General features: G+C 55.5%; 7 protein-coding genes across 7 annotated transcripts; 4 read left to right on the top strand and 3 right to left on the bottom strand.

The window, feature by feature from the left end:
• The first annotated feature begins 42 nt into the window (after window positions 1-42).
• Window positions 43-2,325, top strand: PTSG_04580 (uncharacterized protein). Its single transcript, XM_004994618.1, has 7 exons — window positions 43-283; window positions 500-593; window positions 708-886; window positions 1,236-1,391; window positions 1,670-1,774; window positions 1,894-1,941; window positions 2,158-2,325. The coding sequence occupies exons 1-7, from the start codon at window positions 48-50 to the stop codon at window positions 2,243-2,245; spliced, it is 906 nt and encodes a 301-aa protein (XP_004994675.1). The 5' UTR covers window positions 43-47; the 3' UTR covers window positions 2,246-2,325.
• A 122-nt stretch (window positions 2,326-2,447) lies between these two features.
• Window positions 2,448-5,103, bottom strand: PTSG_04579 (uncharacterized protein). The gene is made up of 7 exons (XM_004994617.1): window positions 4,733-5,103; window positions 4,518-4,587; window positions 4,279-4,326; window positions 3,809-3,976; window positions 3,420-3,545; window positions 2,990-3,139; window positions 2,448-2,814 (listed from the first exon to the last, which is right to left on the bottom strand). Exons 1-7 carry the CDS (start codon window positions 5,023-5,025, stop codon window positions 2,710-2,712), a joined length of 960 nt encoding a protein of 319 aa, XP_004994674.1. The 5' UTR covers window positions 5,026-5,103; the 3' UTR covers window positions 2,448-2,709.
• Window positions 5,104-5,215: 112 nt separating this feature from the next.
• On the top strand, window positions 5,216-6,823 carry PTSG_04578 (uncharacterized protein; the record flags this gene model as incomplete). The annotated part of the gene is made up of 5 exons (XM_004994616.1): window positions 5,216-5,343; window positions 5,560-5,682; window positions 5,845-5,893; window positions 6,103-6,224; window positions 6,790-6,823. The coding sequence occupies 5 exons, from the start codon at window positions 5,216-5,218 to the stop codon at window positions 6,821-6,823; spliced, it is 456 nt and encodes a 151-aa protein (XP_004994673.1).
• A 384-nt stretch (window positions 6,824-7,207) lies between these two features.
• On the bottom strand, window positions 7,208-10,735 carry PTSG_04577 (uncharacterized protein). The gene is made up of 9 exons (XM_004994615.1): window positions 10,665-10,735; window positions 10,207-10,310; window positions 10,033-10,071; window positions 9,681-9,822; window positions 9,265-9,425; window positions 8,961-9,044; window positions 8,747-8,832; window positions 8,374-8,476; window positions 7,208-8,176 (listed from the first exon to the last, which is right to left on the bottom strand). Exons 1-9 carry the CDS (start codon window positions 10,708-10,710, stop codon window positions 7,370-7,372), a joined length of 1,572 nt encoding a protein of 523 aa, XP_004994672.1. The 5' UTR covers window positions 10,711-10,735; the 3' UTR covers window positions 7,208-7,369.
• A 377-nt stretch (window positions 10,736-11,112) lies between these two features.
• On the bottom strand, window positions 11,113-17,706 carry PTSG_04576 (uncharacterized protein; the record flags this gene model as incomplete). Its single annotated transcript, XM_004994614.1, has 15 exons — window positions 17,558-17,706; window positions 17,276-17,405; window positions 16,817-16,996; window positions 16,567-16,630; window positions 16,376-16,455; window positions 16,040-16,094; window positions 15,541-15,711; window positions 15,295-15,425; window positions 14,781-14,918; window positions 13,238-14,500; window positions 12,822-12,947; window positions 12,488-12,581; window positions 11,727-12,186; window positions 11,454-11,525; window positions 11,113-11,242 (listed from the first exon to the last, which is right to left on the bottom strand). Exons 1-15 carry the CDS (start codon window positions 17,683-17,685, stop codon window positions 11,113-11,115), a joined length of 3,222 nt encoding a protein of 1,073 aa, XP_004994671.1. The 5' UTR covers window positions 17,686-17,706.
• Window positions 17,707-17,748: 42 nt separating this feature from the next.
• PTSG_04575 (aspartyl aminopeptidase) lies at window positions 17,749-23,186 on the top strand. The gene is made up of 18 exons (XM_004994613.1): window positions 17,749-17,858; window positions 18,048-18,117; window positions 18,273-18,361; window positions 18,616-18,729; window positions 18,961-19,095; window positions 19,283-19,357; window positions 19,578-19,650; window positions 19,849-19,895; window positions 20,110-20,187; window positions 20,456-20,506; window positions 20,772-20,849; window positions 21,144-21,294; window positions 21,603-21,687; window positions 21,962-22,001; window positions 22,164-22,265; window positions 22,438-22,519; window positions 22,697-22,782; window positions 22,960-23,186. The coding sequence occupies exons 1-18, from the start codon at window positions 17,856-17,858 to the stop codon at window positions 23,008-23,010; spliced, it is 1,410 nt and encodes a 469-aa protein (XP_004994670.1). The 5' UTR covers window positions 17,749-17,855; the 3' UTR covers window positions 23,011-23,186.
• Window positions 23,187-24,121: 935 nt separating this feature from the next.
• On the top strand, window positions 24,122-24,852 carry PTSG_04574 (uncharacterized protein; the record flags this gene model as incomplete). The annotated part of the gene is made up of 2 exons (XM_004994612.1): window positions 24,122-24,579; window positions 24,809-24,852. Exons 1-2 carry the CDS (start codon window positions 24,207-24,209, stop codon window positions 24,850-24,852), a joined length of 417 nt encoding a protein of 138 aa, XP_004994669.1. The 5' UTR covers window positions 24,122-24,206.
• Window positions 24,853-26,675: the final 1,823 nt, after the last annotated feature.

Raw genomic sequence — 26,675 nt, 5'->3', positions numbered from 1 at the left:
TTATGGAAGATTTGTTGATGTGCCAGCCATTAATCTTTCGAAGCGGAATGAGAGGCAGGGACTTGCTGCACGCTGTTCGTCGTGTACTGCTTGGCAGCAGCAGCAGCAGTAGCCGTCATGCTGGGAGTGCTGGCAGTGGCTTGACGGTTGAGGAGGTCAGTGTCGCTGCTCGTGAGATTGTCTACCATGTGCTTGGAACGCGTGCATCCAGCTCCTGCGAGATGGAAGTCACGCCAGAGCAGCAGGAGCGCGCACACTCGCTAGCCCATCGCCGTGCATGCAGGTGGCGTGTCGCTTGATCCAAACGATGCTTCTTCCGCCACGTGTACATGCGTAGCTGTGCATATGCCCAGTACTTGCAAATGAATGAACACGGGTCGTCTGTGTGTGTGTGCGTGTGTGCTTGTGTGCGTGTGTGCGTGTGTGTGTGTATATGTGTGTGGGTGTCTCTATCTGTGCTTGCTCATCTGCAGCCTCGCTGTCACGTCTGGTGTGGCAGGGAGCCGCTGCAGTATGTGTTGGGCGAGTGGGACTTTCGGGACCAAACTTTGACCATGCGTTCGCCTGTTCTCATCCCACGACCAGAGACGGAGGTGCGCTTTCAGGGACAAGACTCTCGCTGCTTCATGTCCCTTGCGCCACTCATGTGCTGCAGGACCAAACGAAAGCGACTGTCCATGCTCACGATGCATTGATGTCACTGGCAGGTACTCGTTGACTTGATTCAGCGTAAGCTAAGGCAACAGCACGGTCTACACTTTCTCGAGATTGGCGTGGGATCTGGTGCAATCAGTTTGTCCCTGCTGCATGAGAACCCGTCTTGGACTGCAACTGGCATTGACTTGGATGACGCCGCGATTCAGCTCACGCAGCACAACGCCAGCAGGTGCCGCCTACTCCCTTCTGTGTGTGTGTGTGTGTGTGTGTGTGTGTGTATGTGTGCGTCTGTGCGCGCGTGTGTGTGTGCGTGTGTGTGTGTGTGTGTGTGTGTGCGTGTGCGTGTGTGTGTATGTGTGTGTGTGCGTGTGCGTATGTGTGTATGTGTGTGTGTACCTGCGTACATGCGTGCGTGTGTGTGTATGTGTGTACGTGCGCACATGTGTGTGCGTGTCTACGTGTCCACCAGTCTGCCCGTCTGTTGTAGCGGCCCGTGCCCTTCGGCCATGTGTTCAGTCGCCTCACTCGTGACTCGCTCCGTCTCCGCCCTCTTCAACCGTGACCAATAATGAGTGCAGATGTGGCGTGGCAGACCGCCTGACGCTGCACAAACAGGACATCACCACCGCCACGCCATCATCGCCGTGCTTCTCATCGGGGCCCTTCGACTTTGTTGTCTCAAACCCACCCTACATCCGCCGTGATGAAATGCCAAAACTAGCTCCCGAACTGCGGTGAGTGTGGTGTGTGTTGACGTGAGGGTGGGTGCGTCTGTGTGTGTATGTGTATGTGTGTGTGTGAGTTTCTGTGTGAGTGTATGTGTGTGTATGTGTGCGCGCGCGCATTTCTGTGTTTCTGTCGATATATGTTCATATGTGGTACCATCACACACCGTTTTTCCCCTTGCTCACACATACACATACACATACACATACACATACACATACACATACACATACACATACACATACACATACACATACTCATACACACACGTGTGTGCTTTGCACAGATACGAGAATGATATGGCCCTGTGCGGCGGAGAAGACGGGTTGGATGTTACGCGCGCCATTCTTGATATTGCACCGCACATCATCAGCCGCACTGGTGGTGCAAGGTGTGTACCCGTACTTTGGTGCTGCTGCTGCGGCCATTTGACATGGTGTGGCTAGCAAGCAACTCACGACGTTTCTTCTCTGCGTGCACATGCTGTTGTTCGTCACGTTCACCTTCCAGGCAGTTGTGGTTGGAGCTGTCGCCTCCGCAGTGTTCTGCCGTGGCAAGGTATGGTGTGTGTGTGTGTGTGTGTGTGTGTGTGTGTGTGTGTGTGCGTGTGTGTGTGTGTGTGTGTGTGTGTGTGTGTGTGTGTGTGTGTGTGCGCGCGTGTGTGTTTGTGTGTGTGTGTGTGCTTGCGTGCGTTTGTGTGTCGTATTCTTACACCGATTCCCCTTCCCCTCCCCATGCACTCTGTATTCCCGGTCGCAAACGCTACGGTTGCAGGCTTGTACCACCTGGTTGTGTGTTGCATGTGCACTTGGATCAGTATGGGCATGAGCGGTTTGTGCAAGTCAACTTATGGGATGGCTGATGAGGAGCGAGGAGGAGTGGGATCCGGTGGGGAGGTGCGGGCGGGGCCGAGTGAACACGACATGATGTCGTGCATCTGACATCGTGACATATGTGCGATGCGATGTTGTGAGTGAGATGTGATTTGATGAAAATAAAGCGCCTCAATTAAATGGCTGTCGTGTTGTATTTGCGTTCAGCTTTCACTCGTGACAGAGAGGTAGTCGTGTTGTTGGTTTTATGGTTCGTCGGGGTTAACGGACAACGCAGTGCGAGCAACTGAAGACTGCGCGCGCGCGCGCGCGTGTGTGTGTGTGTGTGTGCGTGTGCGTGCGTGCGTGTGTTGTGCGTGTGCGTGTGCGTGTGCGTGAAGGAGGGAGAACGATGACCAACATGGATGCGTCTCGCTGCCATCGGTTTTGTTTATCGGTCGTGGTTGTGGTGATGGTCGTGCTGTTGGCATCAGCTGTAGTGACAGCTGCCACCTCACATCGACGTGAGCACCGACCAAGCGTCCACGTATGCCTTGCGGGGCTCGTGTGTGTACGGGCTCGTGCCGTGTGCAAAGATGATCTTGTCAAACGCCCATCGCTGCAGCCATGTTTCGGGTAAGTGCATGTGAGTGCACGTGCGTGTGTAGGTGCACGCATGCGTGTATACGTGCGCGTGCGAAGTGTCGCAACATGGAAAACCGAAGTTGATACTCACACGCAATCCCCTCCCGCTCGTTCCTCCCCTCTATTTCCTCCCTGTTCGCTTCTCGCACCTGTGCAATGTCTTTGACGCAGGCGATGAGCTTGCCCCTGTCACCGTGCGAAATGACGCGGCTTGTGCGGTAGATGGGCAGGGTTGCGCTGCGGAACGCCTTCTTCGTCAGCTTGAACCACAGCCGCCCGAACCACGAGGGCGACTCGTCCTGGGTGGTGATGGAGGCGTTGGTTGGGGAGTGGGCGTGTGGATGGTGGTGGCGAGTGGCTCGGAACGATGAGCAGGCAATGGGCATGTGAGGATGGTCAGGGGAAGGTCAGGTGATGGCAGGGGGCGGCAGTGATGGTGGTGACAAGGGTTGGGGAAGGGGGGGGGGGCGGCACAAACATGCTGAGGCCCGAGCCCGAGGCCCGAGCCGGGAGCGGGCACGAAGCAGCAGCCACCTTCGCATCGCATCGACCAACACCAGCCAGCACGCGACTGCCGACCTGTGCATATCCGCCGTAGAAGCTGTCGCTTGCAACGAGGGTGTGGGATGGCGCGTGGAAGAAGACAACTTCGTTCATGTTGAGCGGCGCCCCGAGCAGCAGCTGCTGATCAAGGTGCGGTCCAAGCTGAGTGGTGCGGTTGGATATGGGGTTGATTGGTGTGGTAGTGTGGATTCGGTGCTTGTTGTGAGTGACGATGTGGTGTGATGGCTTGGTTCTGCTGAACGTTGATGGGAAGGGATGAGTGGTGTGAGTGCGATGATGTTTACGCGATGGTGGCAGCAGGTGCAGGATCACATTCACTCCTATACAGCACAACTTACCCCCTTTCACTCCCACCTTTCCTTCCACCCTTCCATCCTTGCTTCCACCGCCAATTGCCAACACACCTGGTGCCCGCTCTCCTCCAGCACGACCCATTCGCTCTTTGGCTGAGGCAGCGACTCTGGCGTGTGGTCTGTCAGCTTCGTCTCAAGATCCTCTCCGAGCGCGCTCGGTGCAAGGTAGATCTTGGCATCTGGGTACGCCTGCGCCCACTTGGGCAGGAACAGCCAATGCTGCACTCATTGCATCGTGTGTGTGTGTGTGTGTGTGTGTGTGTGTGTGTGTGTGTGTGTGTGTGTGTGTGTGTGTGTGTGTGTGTGTGTGTGTGGTGTAGTGTAGTGTAGTGTAGTGTAGTGTAGTGTAGTGTAGTGTAGTGTAGTGTAGTGTAGTGTAGTGTAGTGTAGTGTTGTGTTGTGTGTGCGTGCAGTGTGTGTGTGTGTGTAGCATGTGTGTAGTGTGTGGTGTTGTGAACACACCCAGCCGCACCACAGCTCCACACTGCCACGCACGCCAGCGAGTGTTGCGTGCAAAGCACCTGAAGGTTGCTAGCGACGATGGCCTCCACGATCCCGAGGGCGTCAATCTGTCAGTAACATGCCCGTGGCAGTGGTGCAGGCGTGCGGCCAGTCAGTGGATTGCCTTTGAAATGACTTTATGCACCTCAACATGCCTGTGCCTCTGTGTGTGTGTGTGTGTGTGTGTGTGTGTGTGTGTGTGTGTGTGTGTGTGTGTGTGTGTGTGTGTGTGGTTGCGGCAATGCTTACTGATACACACCTGCTTGCGCACTTCCTCATCGAATGGTGTTGGAGAAAGCAGGGCCAGCTGTTTGTCGCCGTTGCCAGTCCTGGTGTTGTCATCACATATGAGAGACAGAAGAAGAGGCATGCGCGCAAACAGACAAACAGACAGACAGATAGACACACACACATACACACACATACACACACATAGACGAACACACACATGCACACACACACACATACACATACGTTGCAATGCCCATGGTCGTGTCGAGGACAAAGGGGAGCTCGTCACCGTCCATGAGACGCTGCACCATGGCGCGTTCCTCCGCCAGCTGCTCCTTGGTCGACTCGTTGTGCTCGCCCTCCTGCAGCCGCTGGTCCTGCAGTCCATCGCTGAGGAGGGACAGCATCCGATCACGCAGGCCAGCCCACTTCAGGCCTTCCGTCTGGCCCTCGCCGAGGTGGAAGTGCCCACGCACCATCCACATGCCCTCGCCAAGGGCCAGCACACGCTGGAACACACCCGCACGAGCCTCCATACTAGCAACACAGTCCAGTCCGTCAGTGAAGCAAGCAAGCGAGGCAGTCGATCCTGGTGTTGTTGATGGATTGAGCAATCGCGAAAGCGCAAAAACACACACACACACACACACACACGTGTTCAGAAAGACAGCCAACCCTTTCTCTCTCGCCAACACACACCAACACGCACGCACGCACGCTGGCGTCATGGCAAAGCCCAAGGTGAAGGCGAGCATCAAGGCGCAGAAGAAGAAGAAGAAGACGCCAGTGCATCCAGAGTCGAGGAAAGCAAAGCGCATGAACAAGCAGTACCTTCGCAAGGCCAAACTCACAGAGTGCGTCTGTGTGTGTGTGTGTGTGTGTGTGTGTGTGTGTCTGTGTCTGTGTGTGTGTGTGTGTCTGTGTGTCTGTGTGCGATGCACGTTGCTGTTGCGTGATTAAACCCGCAACATCGCCGTCTCCTTGGTCATCATTCGGGCCTGTGATCGCATGCTCTTTCCTCACAACGACCGCCTTCCACCACCTCCACCACCTCCACCACCTGTTGACAGCCAACGACGATCTGCCAACTTCAAGCAGTTCAAGAAAGGTATCGACATCCTGTGGTTCCGCCAACGCATTTCGAACCACACGCGTGCCCTCACACAGGATCAGCTCAGACAGCTCACACAAGAGTAAGGAGTGTGTGTGCGTGTGTGTGCGTGTGTGTTTGTGTGTTGATGTGTGTCTGTGTGTTCGTATGTGTGTGTCCGTGTGTGCTTTCCCCTTGTCTCGTTGCTTGCGCTGGATGCCATGGTTGTTGATCGCGCTCACCTTGGCTTGCACGCTCCACGCAGATATGTCAAGCGCTTTGATGATGAGATTGCAGCACTCGAGCGGCAGAACGTAAGATATTGGCTCCCTCAGCTGTGTGTTGATGTTGTGTTCACGTGTATTTGTGTTAGTTAACGTGTGTGTGTGTGTGTAAGCACGCCTCACACCTTGCCATCGAACCCTCGATGTACAGCTGCCTTGGTTGTTCCTTGCACGCGTCATCACTCTAGCACACCCACCGCATCCGCGCCATGCGTGCATGTGTATGTGTGCACATGTAGAAATCGAAGCACCGCCAGATGATGTTGAGTGAGCGCTCCTCGCACGAAAAGAGCCTGTTCCAAAGCACATATGGCATCACCGTGCCTGATCTTACCGACCCCGAGAACGTCCGCAAGCTATTGTGCGTACCTGCATCACGTAGCTCGCTGCCTGTGCGTGTGCGTGTGTGTGTCTGTGTGTCTATGTGTGCGTGCGTGTGCGTGTGTCTGTGTGTCTGTGTGTGCGTGTGTGTGTATGTACGTCACACGTACACGCATGCACACGCACAGGTGTTGACTCACTCACTCACTCACTCACTCACTCACTCACTCACTCACTCACTCACTCACTCACTCACTCACTCACTCACTCACTCACTCACTCACTCACTCACTCACTCACGCGTACGCTCACTCACGCACGCGTACACTCACTCACGCACGCGTACACACACACACACACTCACACTCACTCACGCACATACGAGGGTGCAGGGATGGGAAGGTCAACTGGATGCAATCAAAGGCATCAAGCATACTTCCATTAAGCAGTAGTTATCATTCCCACACACAAACACCCTTTCCCTCCTCTATGTTCATAAGAAGCCAATTGACACATACACACACACATACACACATACACACACACATACACACACACATACATGCAGCGTCATTGCAAGTCCTTTTCCCCTCCCCTCCCCCGAGTTCCCAAGCATTCTTTGCCCAGACTGCAACATGATGATGATGGTGGTTTATTTGTTTGGGCTGCCATAAACGCATTCATCGCCACCGCGCCAAGCCCCGTCATGTCACTACTCCTCTCGACTCAACACATGATCACAGGGTCAAATCACTCATTCAGCGTCACTTATGTGAGGCGCAAGCAACTATCATAGAAGCATGGAAAATAACACCAGAAGAAGAAAGAAGCACGAGAGCGCACGGAGTGTCACTCGCACCAAGTATCACAGCACATCAATCCTGAAATCGAACACCACTCCCAACCCCCGCATGTACGCATGCACGCATGCACGGACGCACTCTGCCTCATTCACACACACACACACACACACACACTCTCTCTCTCTCTCTCTCTCTCTCTCTCTCTCTCTCTCTCTCTCTCTCTCTCTCTCTCTCTCTCTCTCTCTCAACACTGGCATGTGCATGCAGGCTCTCCTACGCATCCATGCACGCACACTGTCGCACGCATCACACATTTCCACATACTTACACACACGCGTTCGCCATTTTCTCTCGCAAGGATTCTCGTTCCAACTCCAACGTGTCAGCATTCGCCCGCCACTGCCACTGACACCACCGCCTCCTCCTCCCTCGCTCGGGATGTCGCAGCTGCATCTGATACCGGTGTCGTGCTTGCAGGCACGCCTGTCTTCTCATCAGCTGTCCTTGCAGTGACTTGGGCTTTGGTTTCTCCTTCAACCGCAGCATCTGCCGTGGGGCGTGATGTCTCCGCACGCCCACGCGGTGGTGTCTTTGCCACGCCCACCCCACGTGCATGCTGTGGTGGCGATGATGATGATGACGATGATGACGAGGGTGGTGGTGATGGTGGCGGCTGCATGTGCACACCACCATTTCTAGGGCCAACAGTGCCCCCCGCTTGTGTGCCCCTGACATGCGTCTCTTCCGTTGCTGTGTGTACCACTGCTGCTGTTGCTGCTGCTGGTGTTGTTGTTGCTGGTGTTGTTGCGACTAGCATGTCGTGTTCACCCATCAACCCCCCGCTCTCTCCTCCACGTAAAGCAGCCTCACCACCGCTTCTCCTGCTGCTGCTGCTGCTGCTGCTGCTGCTGCTGCTGCTGCTGCTTGCATTGTTGGTGGTGGCGGTGGCCGCTGTGGTTGTGGCGGTGCCATTGCCCAACGAGCTGCCACCATCACCACCATGACCACCATTGCCACTGCGAGCATGACTGCCTCGTGTTCCCTGGGAAGCGCCACGCCTCCGCTGCCGCACGCCACCAGACGACGACGATGATGATGGCGATGGCGATGGTGGCCGCTGTGGAGATGTGCGGCGCTGGCTGTCTGCTCGCCTCCGCAGTCGCGCGTACTTGAGGTTTCGCTTTGCAATCTTCACATTGCACATACACACACACATACACACGTATACAGACACATACACGCACACACACACGCACACATGCGCAACGACTCGTTAGAGTTTGTCGCAACAGGACAATGGACAACTAACAACCGAGTAACGTGGCTGCGACACGACTTACACCCAACCAACCAACCAACCAACCAACCAACCAACCGAGCGCGTACCTGTTGAAGCTTGAGTCGAAACCACCACGGGTTGAGGTACATGGTGAGGATAACAAGACCGCAACAGATGAACGCCAGCGGGAGAAAAGGGCCACCCAGGAACCTGCACACCGGTGGCAGTGCACACGGAAGCATGGTCGCATTTGCAGAGGGTGGAAAGAGGCATGTGTCATGCGTTCATGATGAGCGTTACAACAGCTACAGCCACACGTACACACGTACACGTGCACGAGACAATCACGACAACGACAGCAACAACAACAAACACACTCATATACAACCAAGTCACGCAAGCACATCATCACCAAAAGCACGCGCACACTATGCAAACACACTCAAGTACAGGGTACACGCAAGGCATGCGTCAGCGCACCCATAAGGGAGATTGCTGAGGATGTGGAGCCAGACGTAGAGGTCGCAACCTTCGCGAAACACAAACCACACCCCAATCAATATATACTGCGCAAACACAGCAACGCACGTCACGCAACAAAGGTATGAGCGTCACGGTGTGAGGAGGAAGGAACACGCGTGCGTGCGTTTTATCGCACACACGTAAATACAAGAATACAGACCCATGCTCACACCTGGTTGATGTCCCATATGAGGTCCTTATCACGGCCTTGCTTGGCAAGCATCCACCCAATGTGCGTGAAAGGCGAGTGCAGCTCCTGAAACAACACACAACAGAAACGCAGAGGCAGCGCAAAGGAGGCTATGATGAGGTGGACCAGCAGCGAGGGGGTGCACACACACCCACATGCACATGAACACGCACCCACATCACACTCACATACACACACGCACATGCATGAACACGCAAATTCACATGAACAAACACATAAACACACATTCACACACATATAAACACACACACGCACGCGCGCGCACCTCGATGAGGACGACGCAGGCGACGTAGAGATAGGAGCGCGTGGAGAGGGTGAGGAAGTAGAGAACAATGCCCAGCATGTGATGCACAATCAACGTCTCCCCCTTGACGTTGTGTGCCAGATACATGTTGAGGGAGTCGCGTGTCTCGAAGATGAAGAATCCTGCGGCCAGCCACGTGAGCACGCACAGTGAGCGAGAGAAGGAGTGCACAAGGACCAAGACAAGGAGTGCAAGGGACACAGGGCGGTGCGCCGAATGACGTTTGACACATGCGCAAGATCGGAGGAATCGTTTGTGAAGCGAAACATTGCGATCAGTTGTACACAGAAACTGTGGTGTTGAGAGTGATGGATGTGTGTGCAGAGTGCTCTTGGTCTCGACAATGCAGACATGATGATGAGCAACGAGCAACGCACCGAGCGCAAACGATGCCGTGTGAGTGAGGAGATCAGTTGCCCCATAAACGGCTCCGCCTTCTTCAGGAACGCCTTCAAGCAGCACGCGAAAGCCCATGAAGCTGAGCAGTGTGCCCAGGATGGCCCGGTTGATGCCTGCGTTCTAATGTTGGCAAGGTCGTTCGTTGAGGTGCGACGGGATGGGTGTGGTATTCGTGTCAGTTGCATCACCTGCACAAGCGAAACCGGACCTACAAAACCAAGACAGGCGACGGGCCTTACACAGCACAGCACACACACACACACACACACACACACACACACAACCCACGAACTGCTCAAGCATTAGGCACAAGCTCTGCGGACTCCTCACCCATTTCTGCTGATCCAGTGGGTTCAGCCGGTTGTATGTCTAGTTGAGGGTGAGAAGCCAATGAGCAAGGTGTTCAAGGCAACAATGAGTTGCAAGCACCAACAAGGTTACATGGTCGCACGTCAGGTCCACCATCCTCAACAACACCAAGCACGCTCGAGGCGGCACTGGGACCTTGGAGAGGTTGCGCGAGATGACACCCGATGCCATGGACAGGAGAGAGGACAAGGCAAAGCTGGAGATGAACGCTGCCGCGATCGTGGGAACCCCGAGCTTCTCTAGAACCGCAAACATGGCGACAAACACGTGAGAAATCAAATACACACGCGCACACGCACATGTGCACCTTGTCATATGAGTGTGGCGTGTTTTGATGTTGTCTTCGAGCTGGGTCCAACGCAGTGCGGAACCACTGCGTTGTTGCGGTGACACTGACGTGCTGCAACATGATTGTGATTCGATGATGTGCGACGAGGCGTGCGCCACAGCGAGGCTTGCGTTCACCATGATTCCACTTCCTCAGACAAAACAGGATGTAAACTCAAGGACCTTTGCCTTCATGTCCTCTGCTAGCTGGACGCTCCCACCAAGCAACACCACTACCAACCACACAGTCATACACCCACACGCACCCGAAAGAAGGCGAAACAGGTTCAGCGGCACGTCCTCCATCGTCATCGTGGTTGTTGCCGCCAGAAATGCTCATGTCACTACTGTTTATGATGTCTGCTATCCGTGTAGTGTGTGTGTGTGTGTGTGTGTGTGTGTGTGTGTGTGTGTGTGTGTGTGTGTGTGTGTGTGTGTGTGTGTGTGTGTGTGTGCCTGTGTGTGTGCGCGCGCCTGCCTGTGTGTGTGTGTGTGTGTGTGTGTGTGTGTGTGCCTGCCTGTGTGTGTCTGTGTCTCTCCCTCTCTCTGTCTCTCTGTTTCTCTCTGTCACTCTCTCCCTCTGTCTCTGTCTCTCTCTCTGTGAAAGCGAGCCCAACGAACGTTCATCTGTCATCATCAGTCGTGTGCATGCACACCTCTGCAGCTTGACACTTCATTGGCCAGTGCGACACACCAAGACACCACCATCGCTCGTCATAGCAGCTTGTGTTTGACAGCGTGTGAGCCACGCTGGTAAGTCACGAGCACAGCGGCAGCCACCACCCACGCACTGCACAGCCACACGTGGAACGCATCATGCCACACTACACGCAGCACCGGTGCCCTACATAAACACGTGTGTGTGTGTGTGTGTGTGTGTGTGTGTGTGTGTGTGTGTGTGTGTGTGTGTGTGTGTGTGTGTGTGTGTGTGTATGTGTGTGTGTGTGTGTGTGTGTGTGTAGGTGAGCATTTGGATCTGACCTTCATTGTGCATGCGTTGATACACGAAACACAACTAAACAACCATGCAAACAAGCACACACACACACACTTACTGCCGGTATCGGGCGCGGGCGACAATATGTGCAACATCCTCCAGCACCAGCGGAACCAAACATAGCCACACCCTGAGGGCCACGATGCAGGGAGTTAGTGTGCACGCACACATTGAAGTCTGTTGCCGCAAGGCCAAAACACACAGACACAGAGACACACACAAGCACACGCACGCACGCGCACACACACACACACACACGCATAGCATACACGCACGCACACATATCCACAGTCAAGCAGTCACACACATAAACGCATGCACAATTCCTTACGTGATGAGGTGCAATGTGTTGTCATGGGCAAAAGTGCCATCCTCGCCGCTCAAGGCAGGGAAGCAGCAGCAGCAGAGAACAGCAAGGCCACACAGCCACCCGAGGAACGGGTATGCAAACATCACAGCCAGGACAGCAATCATCGCAGCCAGCTGCAGCCGTGAGTTTTCTCTTGGACCGCGGACCGAGGGTGCGGTGGGTGCCATATACTCTGCGTCGTCGTCGTCGTCGTCGTCGTCGTCGTCGTCGTTCTGCACGTCACCATCCGTGCTTCTCTTTGCTGCTGCTGACCCACGTTGTGTGACAGCACGAGCGATACAGGACACGGCGTACAGGAGCGGCTGCACAATCCCGTACACTGCAGCCCAGATGGTGCCGGTCAGCGTCACGGATGCAACGCAGCCCCACGCAAACAGCTTCACGCGGTCGTCGTGGTTGCTTTGCTCGTCCGTCTCTGCTGCTACAAATACAGAAACGCCAACCACACCCGTAATGCACGTTGCCAGAAACGTACGTCCTGCAACACACACCCACACACGCGGTGTCAGAATACAGAGACACACGTGTGCAGATACATGTGTGCAGGTAGGCACACAGCGAACGAGCGTGCACGCAAGTGAGTTGAAGCTTGTCTTCGTGCAGATGAAACAGGACATGGGCGAAGAAGCATGCGCCAAGCCATGCCGAGTTTATGTGTGTGCGTGTGTGTGTGTGCGTGTGTGTGTGCGTGTGTGTGTGTGCAGCCATTGAAGATGTCGCACCATTGGAGCGAGGGGAGATGAGCTTGAGGAGGAGCGTTGCCGTGGCGAAGACGCACACAAACACGGGCACGACATGCAGGACTCGCTGGACGTTCTGCAGGGCGACAAAGCAGAGATTGTATGAGGCGAAACATGCAGCGTCATGCGAGGGCAACACAATGAGTGAGTGAGTGAGTGAGAGACATGCGCCAATGCACACACACACACGCATGCACACACACACACATGCACACGCGCGCGCGCAAACATGCATGCACGCACAAACGCATGAGCGTCCACGTTTGCAGAGCAACACATAACGGATCGCGCGGGCCCAAAAGGCGCAGCGACTCACGTGAGCAAACGACTGCACGATGTTGATGTGCGTGCGGATGTGATAGCGAGGGGAGGTGCCAGCGTCGCGCGAATTGGAAAAGACGAGCACTTGCAGCGGAGCCGACGACGCGAGGGGAAACTCATCCTGCAGACACGGTCGTGTGAGGGAATACGTGGCGGTAGGACAGAGCATGCACAAGGCGCACAAAAGAGCGTGTGCGTGCGTGCGTGCGTGCGTGTGTGTATGTGACAGGAAGGCGGGAAGACAGAGCAAGGTGGGCAGAGGAGGAAAAGGAAGCGCAGTAGCAGCAACACCGCACAGTGGGTTGAATATCACAGCCAAGAGCAAACAACCAGTTGCCATCTTCACGCCAAAGTGCAAACCCGCCGCCGCCACCATCGCCACCCCCCCCCCCCCCAACGTCGAACACGTACGCAGAACGAGACTACAACGCCCGGTGATGACGATATCGACGATGATGAGTCCACGACACCAGCACGACTGCCAACGCCGACACCTTCACCTGCTGCACCTCCTCGCCTCACTGCTGCTTCTCCTGCCGATGGTCTTGTTGCTTCCCTTGTCATGGTTGTGTCCTCTCCCCATGTGCCGTAGGAGGGCTGCCGCTGCTGTGCTAACACGGCGCGAACGCAGGAACCGTCGCTGGCATGTGGGCACACAATGCGCGACTCGAAGCACAGTGCCACGCCACCCAGCAGTGGCTGCAGCGGCCATGGGAACGGGGGCTCAACCACGTGCACATGCGGGCTTGGTGGCAGAGTGGTATTTGTCAGTGGTGGTGCTGTTGTGCTCGTTGGTGCAGGTGTTGTTGCTGGTGTCGCTGTTGGTGGCTGTGGTGGTAGGTGGGCTCTTTGGGTTGGCTGCTCACGCTCCCCTCCATCACGCTTCAGACCTGCCTGCCCACGCTCGCCTTCGTTCCGCTGCTGGTGCTGGTGCTTGATTGGTGTGAGCGACAGAGCGCCGTTTGTGGTGATGCACAGATGTGTGGCACGCGACGTGAAGCAGGGACGTTGCCTGTGCATGCTTGACGACGATGACGACGGTGATGAAGACGATGAAGGAGATGATGGTGAAGATGCCAATGGTGCACCGTGTGCTTGGAGAGGAAGATCTAAGCGCCGTCCGTGCTGCCCGTGCTGCTGCTGTTGTGCGCCAGGAGCTGGCTCCCAGACACGAACCGTGCCCACATGAACGCCATCGCCATTGCCACGAAGGTGCTTGCGTCGCTTCCGTGACGTCGCTGTCACACCATCTCCAGAATCAGCAGTTCGGACTGCCCAGAGGTCACTCGTCTCCAAACACGTCTCATCCACACGCCGCGACACAACCTCCCATTGTTGCTCAAAATCATCATCATCATCACCATCGCTACCGCCATCACCACGGCTGCCGTGGGTGCCTTCCGCAGTCTGTCTGCAGAGGGAAATGTTGAGTACAGACGGGCGCACACGCGACTCGAGCGCAAATGCACGCACACGCAAGCTGTCACCACGCATGGCAGCGTTGGGTGTGGCGTCGCTGTGGCGATTGTCGCCACCATCATCACCATAATCACTGCTGCTCTTGTGCTCATCAATGGGGGTTAAGGGAAGTGCAAACGTGGATGTGGTGCCGGGGCGAGCGGGTTTCAGCAGCAAGAGCTGTGCTGATGACGATGATGAGGCCGGCACTGGCACCTGTTGGAAGGTCAAACACACACACACGCACACACACACGCACACACACACGCACACACACGCACACACACACACAGACACACACACACGAGATAAGACGTGAGGACACAGGCAGCAGAAGAGCGCGGCAACAAGTCGTCTGTGCAGCGTCAATAGCAAAGTTGTCCGTGTGTCTTTGACTGCCTGTCTGTGGCTGCATGTTAGTTTATCGACGTGTCTGAGCGAGAGAGGGGATGTGAGAGTGATCACATCGCCTGGATCAACGGTGTGATATTCGCACCTGTCGTGGATGTGTCAATGTGTAGATGGGCGGAATGGGCGCGTGTGACTCAAATGTACGCATGTACACATGTTGACGAGCAGCGGCGTCATTGATGGCGCCGCTGCTGCCGATGATGGACCCGGTGGTGGGGACTCGCTGTTGTCCACATGTGCGTACATGGGTACGATGAGAGGGCGTGTGCGTGTGTGTGTGCGTGTGCGTGTGTGTGTGTGTGTGTGTGTGTGTGTGTGTGTGTCTGTGTGTGTGTGTGTGTGTGTGTGTGTGTGCGTGCGTGCATCGGGATACGAGGAGCAATCGTGAGCAAGAAAACGGCATGCACATGTGGTTGTACTTATTTGAGGAGTGAGGCTGCATCATGTGTGAGTGAAGGTTGTGTGCGGAAACAAGTAGCACAAGTACACGGTCAATTTGTGCGCGAGAACACAACACACATCAGTGCCGAAAAGAAGGCACAACGGTCACACTTCATATATTTCTGAAGCGAGAACAAAACCACCACAACAGTGCTCACCCTCTCGGCAGCGGCGATGGTGTGCGAAAGTGTGGTGACGAGTTGGTGGCACCAGAGGACACACAGGTGGTCAGCGGGGACGAGGACTTCAGGCATCAGCGACGTGTCGACAGCCAAGCGGCGGAGTACCGCTGGCGAGCAGGACAAGGGGGCGGTATGAGACGCACACTCATCTGTCATGCATGGTTCGCTGAAACAAACATGCGGAATAAAAAGACAACAGTCGCCACCACCACTGTGACTCACGGTGAGCTGGGAGTGTTAGTGCTGGCGGCACGAGTGCATCGCGAGCGCCACCAGAGACGACAACAACAGCAGCGCTGCCGAACACACGTGCAGGCAGGGCTGCTGCGTCTGCCGGTGATGGCAGTGAAGGGGTCGTGGACAGCTGACCATATGCACGCACAAGCCCGGGATCTGTACATATACGCACGCAGACACACGAGTGATAACGTTACGTTGCAGCGCGAATGGTAAGAGCGTCGCGGTGGTATGTGGTGAAGCCACATGTCAATCTCACACATCAAACACATACGCACGCACAGCGGGGGACAGAGACAATCACACACACACCACACGTACGCGCACAGAGGGAGAGAGAGAGACAGACAGAGATAATCACACACTCCACACACACACACACACACACACGCACACACACGCACACGCACACGCACGCACACACACGTACGCACACTCCACACTCCACACGCACACGCACACGCACGCACACACGCACACGCACAGGCAAGCGGTGGACGGGCAAGAGGGGCCGCCAGGGTGACCACTGTGGAGACGAACTGGTTGATCAAGATAGACAGAGAGAGACAGACGTGGGGCGGGGCGCCGGTGAGTGGTAGCATATGGACTGCAGACACTACACGACAAGCATCCAAGCAGAGCCACGAAATTGCGTGCACATACAATACGACGCGAAAACGCACAAACACACACACACACACACACACACACACACACACACACACACACACACACACACACACACACAGCAACACGTTCATACACACGCACACACACACATAAACACAACACCCCCCCCCCAAGCACACCCATCCCACACCTCTGCCACGAGGGAAGTTGGTTGGACGGACGCGAGTGCGATGACACCACCCATGGAGTGGCCGATCATAATCACTGGACCTGCACCCGTGAAACAGCAATGATGAAGACAACAACGTGAGCTGCACTTTTCCCCAGTCCAGGGCCGGTCCCCACAAAGCGATGACAAAAGCACGTACGGAAGCCCCTTACGCATGTCAATGGAGGACTGCTGGTAGAGATGACGAATGGCCCGGATGCATGCGGTGACAAACACCTATGACCCACGCGTCACCACCACGCGTGTATGTGTATGGGTGTGCGGATGAGTGGGAGGGTGAAAGGAAAATTTGCACTGCACCTCGCAACGCATGCACAGCTACTCGGCTGTCCACATCGTACACGCGTTTGACAAGCGAGCACACATGCGCACAAACGTGCACAAACACACGCAAGCGCGCACCTGCTGCTCTTGCAAGACGAATCCAGAGAGGCCAGAGGGCTCTTCGCGGAAGTCGATGGTGAACACGTCAAAGCCGGTTGACACGTGGCCTGCGTGATTACGGCCACTCATGCCATGTGTGTTGGCACTTGGAACAGGCAGTCCAGGCATGACATCCAGCTTTGATGCCAGTGATCGAACCTTTCTTGCACACGAGACGCAGTCCGTTGATTTGGGGGGGGTGAGGTTGCAATCAAACGTGTTTGTGATGTGACACTGCGCGCATGACAACAGAGAAAACGCACATGCGCTTTGCCACGCACCACCACCACCAACGCGGCGCGCGCACATCCTTACACATACCGCACACGTACACACGCACACGCACGCGCAAAACGGAGTTGAGCGCCTCAGTCAACACCACAAACGCACAAGCAGGACATGTACTTGCAGGACATGGAAAAAAGTGTACGACACCACCTGCTCATAGCTGCCGAGATGCCCTGGGATGAAGAGGACTGGGCGACCACGCAACGCAATGGGCCTGGCACGTTCCTTGTAGACGAGTAGCCGGTATCTAGGGTGATGTGGCGCTTCAAGTGCCGTGTAACTGCATCCCCATGCAATCGTATGAAGGGGCGACCCAACAACACAACTTCTCGCAGCTAACAGACACAACCGAAACGACACTCAAATTCCATCCTCCTCCTCCTTTTCCTCCTTTTCCTTTGCTTCCCCCCACCACCCACCCCCCTCACTTACCTGGGGTACATGTATGTCATGTGGCACTTGTTCTCCACACTGGCGTAGCGTTGGTGGTGTGCCATCCACAGTGGCACGGCCACCAAGCACAGCACCACCACTGCACACACGCGAGCAGCGTGCGTCATCGCTGTTGGCTGCACTGTGCGGTTACAGAATATTCGTCATGTTTCCCGTTACATTTCTTCTAGCACTCTCAGCAAACAAACACAAACAAAAACGTTCCCACTGACTGACTGCACCACCTCGCCTGCCGATCGATCGATCAAAACGAGCAACCCAGCGACAACCCTCAACCATGGTACGCATGTTGTGAGCGAGGGAGTATGACATGAGTGTGCGTGGGTAGATGCCTGATCACCTCGCTCGCCTGTACTTGATTGTCCGCCCTCTACGTTTGCTGTCTTTTGACTGTCTGTTCGCTGTCTCATTTGTTGCTCACCTTCTCTCTCGTCCCTTCTTCTCCTTTTTTTTTTTTCTCCTTCATCAGGCCATGGATTTCAAGGCTTCTGCCGACAAGTTCATCAAGTTTGTCAACGCCAGCCCCAGCCCCTTCCATGGTACGGTCTTGGTTTTGTACTGCGCCTTGCGCACCTGCACGCCTTGTTTGTTGGGGCGGGCGAAGGCTGTCCTTGCTGTGTTTGCTGGCCTTTGTTCTGTCCTCATGTGTGTGTGTGTGTGTGTTTGTGTGATGGCTTCTCCACCTTCCTTGCAGCCGTGCAAGCGTCCAAGGCTGCTCTCATCGAGGCCGGCTTCAAGGAGATCCGTGAGCGCGATGCATGGGAGACGAAGCCACTCGGCAAGGTATGGATTGGAATGCGTTCAGTGTGTTTGTGTATCTGTGTGTGTATGTCTATCTGTGTGTGTGTGTTTCTGCAAGTTTGTTGCAGTGCGTGTATGCAAGCTCGTGTGCGTCAACGCACTCCCACGCAAAGCGTCTCTTTCCAGTTGCCCCCCCCCGGCCGTTTTGGTCTGCTTTTCCCATTGTGTGTATTCTTGCCTCACGCCTGTGCACTGTGCCACCGCTTGTGCCACGCGTCCCCACCACCGCAATGCAGTACTTCTTCACCCGCAACCAGAGCACGCTCGTTGCGTTTGCTGTTGGCGGCAACTTCAAGCCGGGAAATGCCTTCACCGTCATTGGCGCCCACACGGACAGCCCTTGCCTCAAGGTGTACCAACCTGGAAGCATGTGTGTGTGTGTGTGTCTGCGTGTGTCTGTGTGTCTGTTCGGTCTTGTGGTCATTTCTTTGGTGCCTGCGTTTCGGAGCGTCTCTCTCTCTTTTTTTTCTTCTGTGTCCGTGCCTCTTTCTGTGTTTGTGTGCGTGCGTTTGCTCGTCTGCGATGCCTTCGCCCGAAACCCACACATAGGCGTCTCGTGGCGTGCCCTCCACTGCGCGCAGGTGAAGCCCAACTCGAAACTGAGCAAGGCCGGCTACCTCTCCGTGGGCGTGGAGTGCTACGGTGGCGGCCTCTGGAACACGTGGTTTGACCGCGACCTCAGCCTTGCCGGCCGCGTCATGGTCCGCCAGCCAGACGTGAGTCATCCCTTTATTTGTGTGTCTGTCTGTCTGTCTGTCTGTGTGTCTGTCTGTCTGTCTCTGCGTGTGTGCCGGTGACTGTGTGTGTCTGTGTGTACGTATGTGTTTTCCCTTTTGACTTTGTCGTTGTCTCTGTCTTTGCCATGGCTCACAGCAGTGCATTTCAACTCCACCGCCACGACAGGGCAACTTTGCCCACAAGCTGATTCGCGTCGACAAGCCCATCCTTCGCGTGCCAAACCTGGCCATCCATCTCAACGTGAGCCACTTGTCGCCCTCCCTGCACACGCGACATGCTACACCCCAGCTCATCACCCATGTTTTGTGTGTGTGTGTGTGTGTGTGTGTGTGTGTGTGTGTGTGTGTGTGTGTAGTCGCTCTACACTGCTCATGCTAACAACGACGCTTGACACGTTTGCTCTTATCAAAACGCACATACACACCTACACCAATTCGCGTGCGTGCACGTGTGTGCGCAGCGGGGCATCTACTCTGACGGGTTCAAGTACAACAAGGAGACGCATCTTCCCGCCATCCTCGCCATTGCCGAAAGTGCGCTCGCCAACAACCAACTTCTCTCACTGTCATCTGCCGTGTGTGTGTGTGTGTGTGTGTGTGTGTGTGTGTGTGAGTGTGTGTGTGTGTGGTTTCGCCTGGTTTCTCTGTGTGCCACTACCTTTCTGCCCTCTCCTCCACCCCCCACCGCTTCTCACATCTTGCTGTGCTTTTGTGACGGTTTGGACGTGGCAGAGCAACTCAACGCCCCAGCCAAAGGAGACGCTGACAAGAAGGAAGAGGTCAGCACAACACTTGCGCGCCTGTGTGTGTGTGTGTGTGTGTGTGCGTGCGTGTGTGTGTGTGTGCGCTCCTGCCTGTGTTGTATCTACATGCCCATGCACGTCGTCTCTGTTGCCTGTGTGCACGTGTGCTGTCTTCCCACTGCTTGGAACTTTGAAACTGTCCTTCTTCTCACCCACGTGCCGTGTATGCACTGCCTCTCTGCGCCGTCAGGGGAAGAAGCCGTTCTCGCAGGACGGCCGCCACCATAGCATGCTGCTCGAGATCATCAGCAAGGAGCTCGGCTGCGAGGTACAGCAGCCCACACCATGCTGACGATGACGGTGGTGGTGGTGGTGGTGAGGAGGAGGGTGTGGTGGTGGTGGTGGTGGTGGTGGTTGTGGCAGAGAGAGAGTGTGTGTGTGTGTGTGTGTGTTGGCTCGGAGTGATTGGCGTCCCTTTGACAAGGCATGTGTACAGTTGTGTGGATGCATGCAAGTGCTTCGCGTTGCTGGTGCCTCGTGTCACACGCTTTGAAATCAAACATGTGTATGTGTGTTCTCATGTCACGCTAATTCAGGTCAAGGACATTTGTGACTTTGAGCTCTGCCTCTTCGACACTCAGCCCTCGGTGTGTGCATGCTGCCTTGTCGTGTGTGTGTGTACATGCTGCCTTGTCGTGTGTGTGTGTGTGTGTGTGTGTGTGTGTGTGTGTGTGTGTGTGTGTGTGTGTGTGTGTGTGTGTGTGTGTGTGTGTGTGTGTGCTTGCACATGCATTGAGATGAGCGCAAAAACATCCTCAACCCCTCGCCCCATTTCCGGGTTGCTGATGTGTTACTGACGCTTTGTTCTTGTTTTCTTGTGTTTTTTTTTTTTTTCGCTGTTGTTGCTTGCAGGCACTCGGGGGTCCTGCCGACGAGTTTGTGCTCTCCCCGCGCCTCGACAACCTCGAGTCCTCGTTCTGCGGCCTTGAGGTGTGATGCATAGTGTGTGTGTGTGTGTGTGTGTGTGTGTGTGTGTGTGTGTGTGTGTGTGTGTGTGTGTGTGTGTGTGTGTGTATGTGTGTGTATGTGTGTGTGTGTGTTGTGTGGTGCACTTGCACGTGCACATGCAGCCCGATGCTTCTTCCCCGTGTTCCTGTGTTCAAATGCGTTGAAGCGGTGCGTTGTGGCGTGAGCAATTGCGAGTGTGTGTGATAACACTTTCGTTTGGCACCTTCCCCTTCGTGTACTCATACTGTGCTCGTGCACATGCTGTGCGCGTGGCAGGGCCTCATCGCGGCATCGTCCGATGCGGACCTGAAGGATGATACAACGACCCGGGTGCTTGCGCTGTTTGACCACGAGGAGGTGGGCAGTGACAGCGCCCAGGGCGCCGGCTCCTCCCTCTTCGAACACGTGCTTCGCCGCCTCTCTGCAGGTGTTGTGTGCACAGTCTTTGTCGTGTCGAGTTTGGCTGTTTTGTTGGTTGTTTTGTGCGCTTGTGCGTGCGTATGTTGTTTGCCTGTGTGTGTGGTTTCGCGTAGGTTTGTGTACATGTGCTGAAATGTGCGACGCCTGCTGCCTCGTCCGTACCGTGTCTTTCCACTTCTATAGCATCAATTGCCACATGTGTCTTCCTGCCATTTGCCTCAGTCCTGTTCTCAGTGACCGCATACCCACTCCCTCCCCTCCCAACACACACACACACACACACACACACACACACACACACACACACGCTGCCAGGTCGCGATGGTGCGTTTGAGGAGGCCGTTCCCAAGTCCTACATCATCTCCTCCGACATGGCCCACGCCATCCACCCCAACTACCCGTAAGCTCCTCGCCGTGCTCTCGTCAACGGGAGTTGCATGCATGTGGCTGTGTTGCTGTGTGCGCGCGTGCGTATCAATGTGTTTATGTTTATGTGTGTGCGTGGAGAAATGGTTATGTGTGTGCGTGCAGAAGTGTTTATATGTGTCTGTGTGTGTGTGTGTGTGTGTGTGTGTACGTTTGCCCGTTTTCCATGCTTCATTCTGGTTCATCTTTCTCATGCCATGTCATTCATTTCCATGTGTGGATGCGTGTGCGTGTGCGTCAACCACCAGGGAGAAGCACGAGGCCAACCACCAGCCAATGATGAACGCTGTACGTATCGCGCTTGCGTGTGCTTGAGTAGGCCGCACACGTTCTGTGTGGCGCATTCAATCTCAGCTTGTGTTGCTCATATTCTGCCGCCACAACCACAACACCAACAACTCAACAACATCTAAAACTAAAACGACCTCAACAAAACACCTGCGACTGTAGGGCCCTGTGATCAAGTTCAACACCAACCAACGTTATGCAACCAACGCAGTGACAGCTCTCATTCTCCGCCGCGTCGCCGAAATCGCCGATGTCCCCCTGCAGGTTGTTGGCATGGGCGTGGGTGTGCTTTGGCGCCTCTGTGCGAACACATTGTTGTTCAGGCTTGCAAGCCGCACTCGAGCAACCACCCGGTTCACACACACACACACACACACACACACACACACACACACACACACACACACACACACACACACACACACACACACCACAGGATGTGATGGTGCGCAATGACAGCGCCTGTGGCAGCACCATCGGCCCCATCCTCAGCGCTGGTCTCGGCATTCGCACAATCGGTACTGACACACTGCACAACTTCTTTTGTTGTCGTGTTCATGCGTTTGTCCTCCTTCCCCCTCTCCCAGCGTGGCCGGGCTCGATCAAGCCCACACCTCCCCCCCCCCACCCCTCCTTTTGCTTACGCACTTCCATGCACCTCCTCTGCGACCTGCCTCGCTTGACTTTTGACGCAGACATTGGCAATGCCCAGCTGGCCATGCACTCCATTCGCGAGATGGGCGGATCACACGACATTGCCTACGCCGTCACCCTCTTCAAGGTACATGACGATGAGTCTTTCTTTTTCCCGATTTCCCTGGGGCAACCCTGGAACATTATTTGACCTCCACACACACACACACACACACTTACACTCACACTTACACTCACACACTCACTTACACTCACCCACTCACACTCACACACACACACACACACGCACGCAAACCCACGACAGACGTTCTACTGCAAGTTTGCTGAGGTTGACGCCAGCGTGACTGTTGAGTGAAGGCAGTCGCATCCCATCACAGCACTCACGCATCACACATTGCCCTCCGTTGCTGTGGGACAAGTGCCGCCCTCGCCACATCACACGCGTCCCTCTCCTTTCCTTGTTGTTCTGCATGTCTCTTTGTCCTCAACCACCAGGAACAAATTTAAAACAATTTTAAAGTGGCACCCGAACGAATGGCACGAGTGCCTCGACACAGTTCTCGAAATTGATGACGTCATTTCAAACAAGTGGCACTCTTGGCGAACACATGCCAAGGTTTTCTTTGGTGGCGGCATGCCCCAATACAGAGACCCTGTACGTTCCCATCGTCCGATCCGTCATGCACGGGGACCGGTGTGAGACGTGAGCACAATGTGCTGTAAGAGTAATTGCGTCGCATGCTACGCAGCACGAATATTCCCACGCGCTCAACCTTCCCACCTCAGGTAGTGCACGGTTGGCCTACCTGCCAACCTCGCTGTTTTTTCCCTCGCATGCCGAGTTTGCTCGCCTGCTACCGAGGGCCTAAGTGCGTGTGCGTTTGTGTGCGTGAGCATAACCATCAAGCGCAGAGAGAAGACTTCCCCTTGTTCGTGGCACGGTGCCAACAACAACACTACAAGCAACGACAGCGACAAGGTGTCAACGGCAAGCAGCGGAAACATAGGAAACAAGCACAACGCACCGAGCAGGGTGAGACAAGAGCACATCCCACACGCTTAAACTTCTGCAAACATAGTCCTTGTGGGTGGTCTTCTTCCCTGACAGAGTTCAGCGATGGATCAGTATCTCGTGGCGCGCTCATAGACTTCTCATCGCTGTCCTCGATCAACCCCTTCTTCCTACAACAACAGAACAACCATCGCCCAACCCAGCCTCTACGCGAAGAGAGAAGGCACCAACCGCTCTTCTCTGCTTTCCAATAACAATCTCGCGGGGGGGGGGGGCACTTCTCTTCGTCGTGACGTGGCTGATTGAGACTCGCCCATGCACCTGCCATCGCCGTATCTCTTCTTCAGCAGCCAAGACTGCGCCCTCAGCAGTCCTCGACAAGTCGCTCTCTCTCTCTCTCTCTCTCTCTCTCTCTCTCTCTCTCTCTCTCTCTCTCTCTCTCTCCTTCTCTCTCTCTCTCTCATTCGCTCTCTCTCTCTCCTTCTCTCTCTGGCAAAGTGGTTTCAACATCTCACAAGTCTCCTCCACCCTCCTCAAGCATGGCTGACCAGCGCCCAACACGCAAGAAGCATCGCAACCGCTGTAGCTTCTACCACTGCCGGCGAAAGGATCACGAGATGCAAGATGGTGCCGTCTATGTTGGCAAGGCGCGCAGGGAGCAGATTCTTCGAGGACCAGGTGGCTGGCCTGCGCCCGAGCATCAGAGTTCGATTGAGAGAGATCAGTTCGACAAGGAGCTCGCGAAGGCCCGTGCAGTCGTTTGTGCTGCGCACCTCAACGAAAGAGGCCACGAAAAACGCCTTCAACGCGCGCGCAAGCCCTTCTCTCCGGCAGACTTCAGGTCGTTTTACCCCCACGCTTCACAAGCCGCATCGGGCGACGAACACACCACAGCCGCCGATGCAGAGAAGGGTAACAACAACAACAGATGCAGCAGGAGCAACAACAACAGATGCAGCAGAAGCACCACCAACAACAACAACAACAACAGATGCAGCAGGAGCAACAACAACAACAACAACAACAACAACAACAACAACAGATGCAGCAGGAGCAACAGCAACAGCAGCAACAACAACAACAACAACAACAACAACAACAACAACAACAACAACAACAACAACAACAACAACAACAACAGATTCAGCAGCAACATGCACAAAACCACAAAGTGATTGGGGTTGATGCATACGGGGAGTTCAATTCCGCTGCAGACATCACAGCTGCATCCATGACGACAACTACAGAAGAGCGCCGTGCGTCATCGCAGACACCGCAAGAAGCGTTCCAATCGTCATCAGCATCATCGCAACAAGGGAGCACTTGGGGCGGAACCGCCCATCGCCGTCGTCACTCCGACAGTGGGCACCGAAGCAGTGGAGGTAGTGAACCCAAGCTACCCACGCAGCATGCACAGCAGCAGCACTTGCACCGCTCCCAGCCCCGCGTACGCGACCTGCATTACGGGCAACAGCCTCCCTGGCACCATAGCGAAGGTCATTCACAGAAGAGCAACGGCAAATCAGCCACCGGCAGAAGCAGTGGGAGCAGCAGCAGCAGCAACACCACGAACACAAGCGTGGCACGCGGCAAGCAAGAGCACGCTTTAAACCAGCAGGATCCTCAAGGACAGCCCGAGCCGCCACAGCAAGTTGCCGCAAGTCCACGCCACCAGCAGCAGCGCAAGCACTACTACCACTACCAACGCCACAACCACCACCACCACCACCACCACAGCCACAACCACCACCAGCATCACAACCACGACCAGCAGCACCAGCAGTACAATTCCCAGCCACAACAAAGTCATGCCTCGGACCGACGCTCTCGGCACCAGCGTACGCGTGACTACGGACGCGGTCGCAAGAGCAACAGGAGTGAGCGACAACGGTCTCCATCACTGCTTCGACACCGCCGACAACAAAACCGCAACCGTGGGCGCAGCATGTCGCTGACGTCGTCGTCGCTGTCATCATCTCCCCACTCGCAGTCCAGTTCGGGCGGCTCGTGGGACCTGATGGTGCCGACACACTCACGGCAACATGGGCGGCACAGTCGCGTGACACGACGCAGGAGGTGGCGGTCATTCAGCGGCAGCTCACCATCCACAGACATCGCGGCACCGTCCACAACCGATACGTCGACGACTGATCGGAATGATGACAGCAGCAGCCCAAGCAGCGGTTCGTCGGATTCGTTCACACCAGCAAATCACAAGAAACCACCGCCACAGCAGACGCAGGGCGCCAGCGGTGGCAAAAGAACAGCACGCACACGCAGAAAGAATGTGAAAAAGCGAGGTGGTGCCGGTGGTGGCGATGACAGTACCGGCGTAGCCCAACAGACACCTGGGCAGCGAACGCGAAAACCTGACTCTGGGGGCGCTGGTCAAGATGGTGGGGGTGCAGGGACGGGCCAAGGGCAAGCCGGAGCGAGGGGAGGTATGACGTGGCGCACCCCACACCACGTTCGAAACCAGAACGAGCGCATAGAGCTGTTGGAGCGAATGAACGCAGAGTTGTCATTTCGAAACTGGCAGCAGACCATGTACATCCAGCAGCTTGAGCTTGTGGTTGGTGCCAGTCGCTCGCCACATGAGCAGGGGGTGGCCACGTTGTCCCCGATGCTGCAGATGATGCGGCTGCGCGCCTTCTCTCCCAACCCGTTGGGACCGCTTCAGACGCAACGGTCGCCGCCGCAGCAACAAGTGCAGCATTCGCAGCAATCGCCGCAGCACATGTCGCCTCGACCACGCGTGCAGCAGTTGCTGCCACAGTCCCAGTATTACCTGCCGCAGCAGCCGCCGCCATGGGCCCTGCAACCGCCGTATGTTACGCCACCAGCCCGGTACATGCAGCCACAAGCACAAGTGCAGCCACAACAACAACAGCAACAACAACAACAACAACAACAACAACAGCAACAACAACAACAACAACAACAACAGCAACAACAACAACAACACGACACGACAGACACGACACGACAGCAGCAGCAGCAGCAGCACA

The sequence above is a fragment of the Salpingoeca rosetta genome, assembly GCF_000188695.1.
Source record: "Salpingoeca rosetta unplaced genomic scaffold supercont1.10, whole genome shotgun sequence".
NCBI classification, from domain to species: domain Eukaryota; class Choanoflagellata; order Craspedida; family Salpingoecidae; genus Salpingoeca; species Salpingoeca rosetta.
This window is presented reverse-complemented; position numbering and strand designations above follow the sequence as displayed.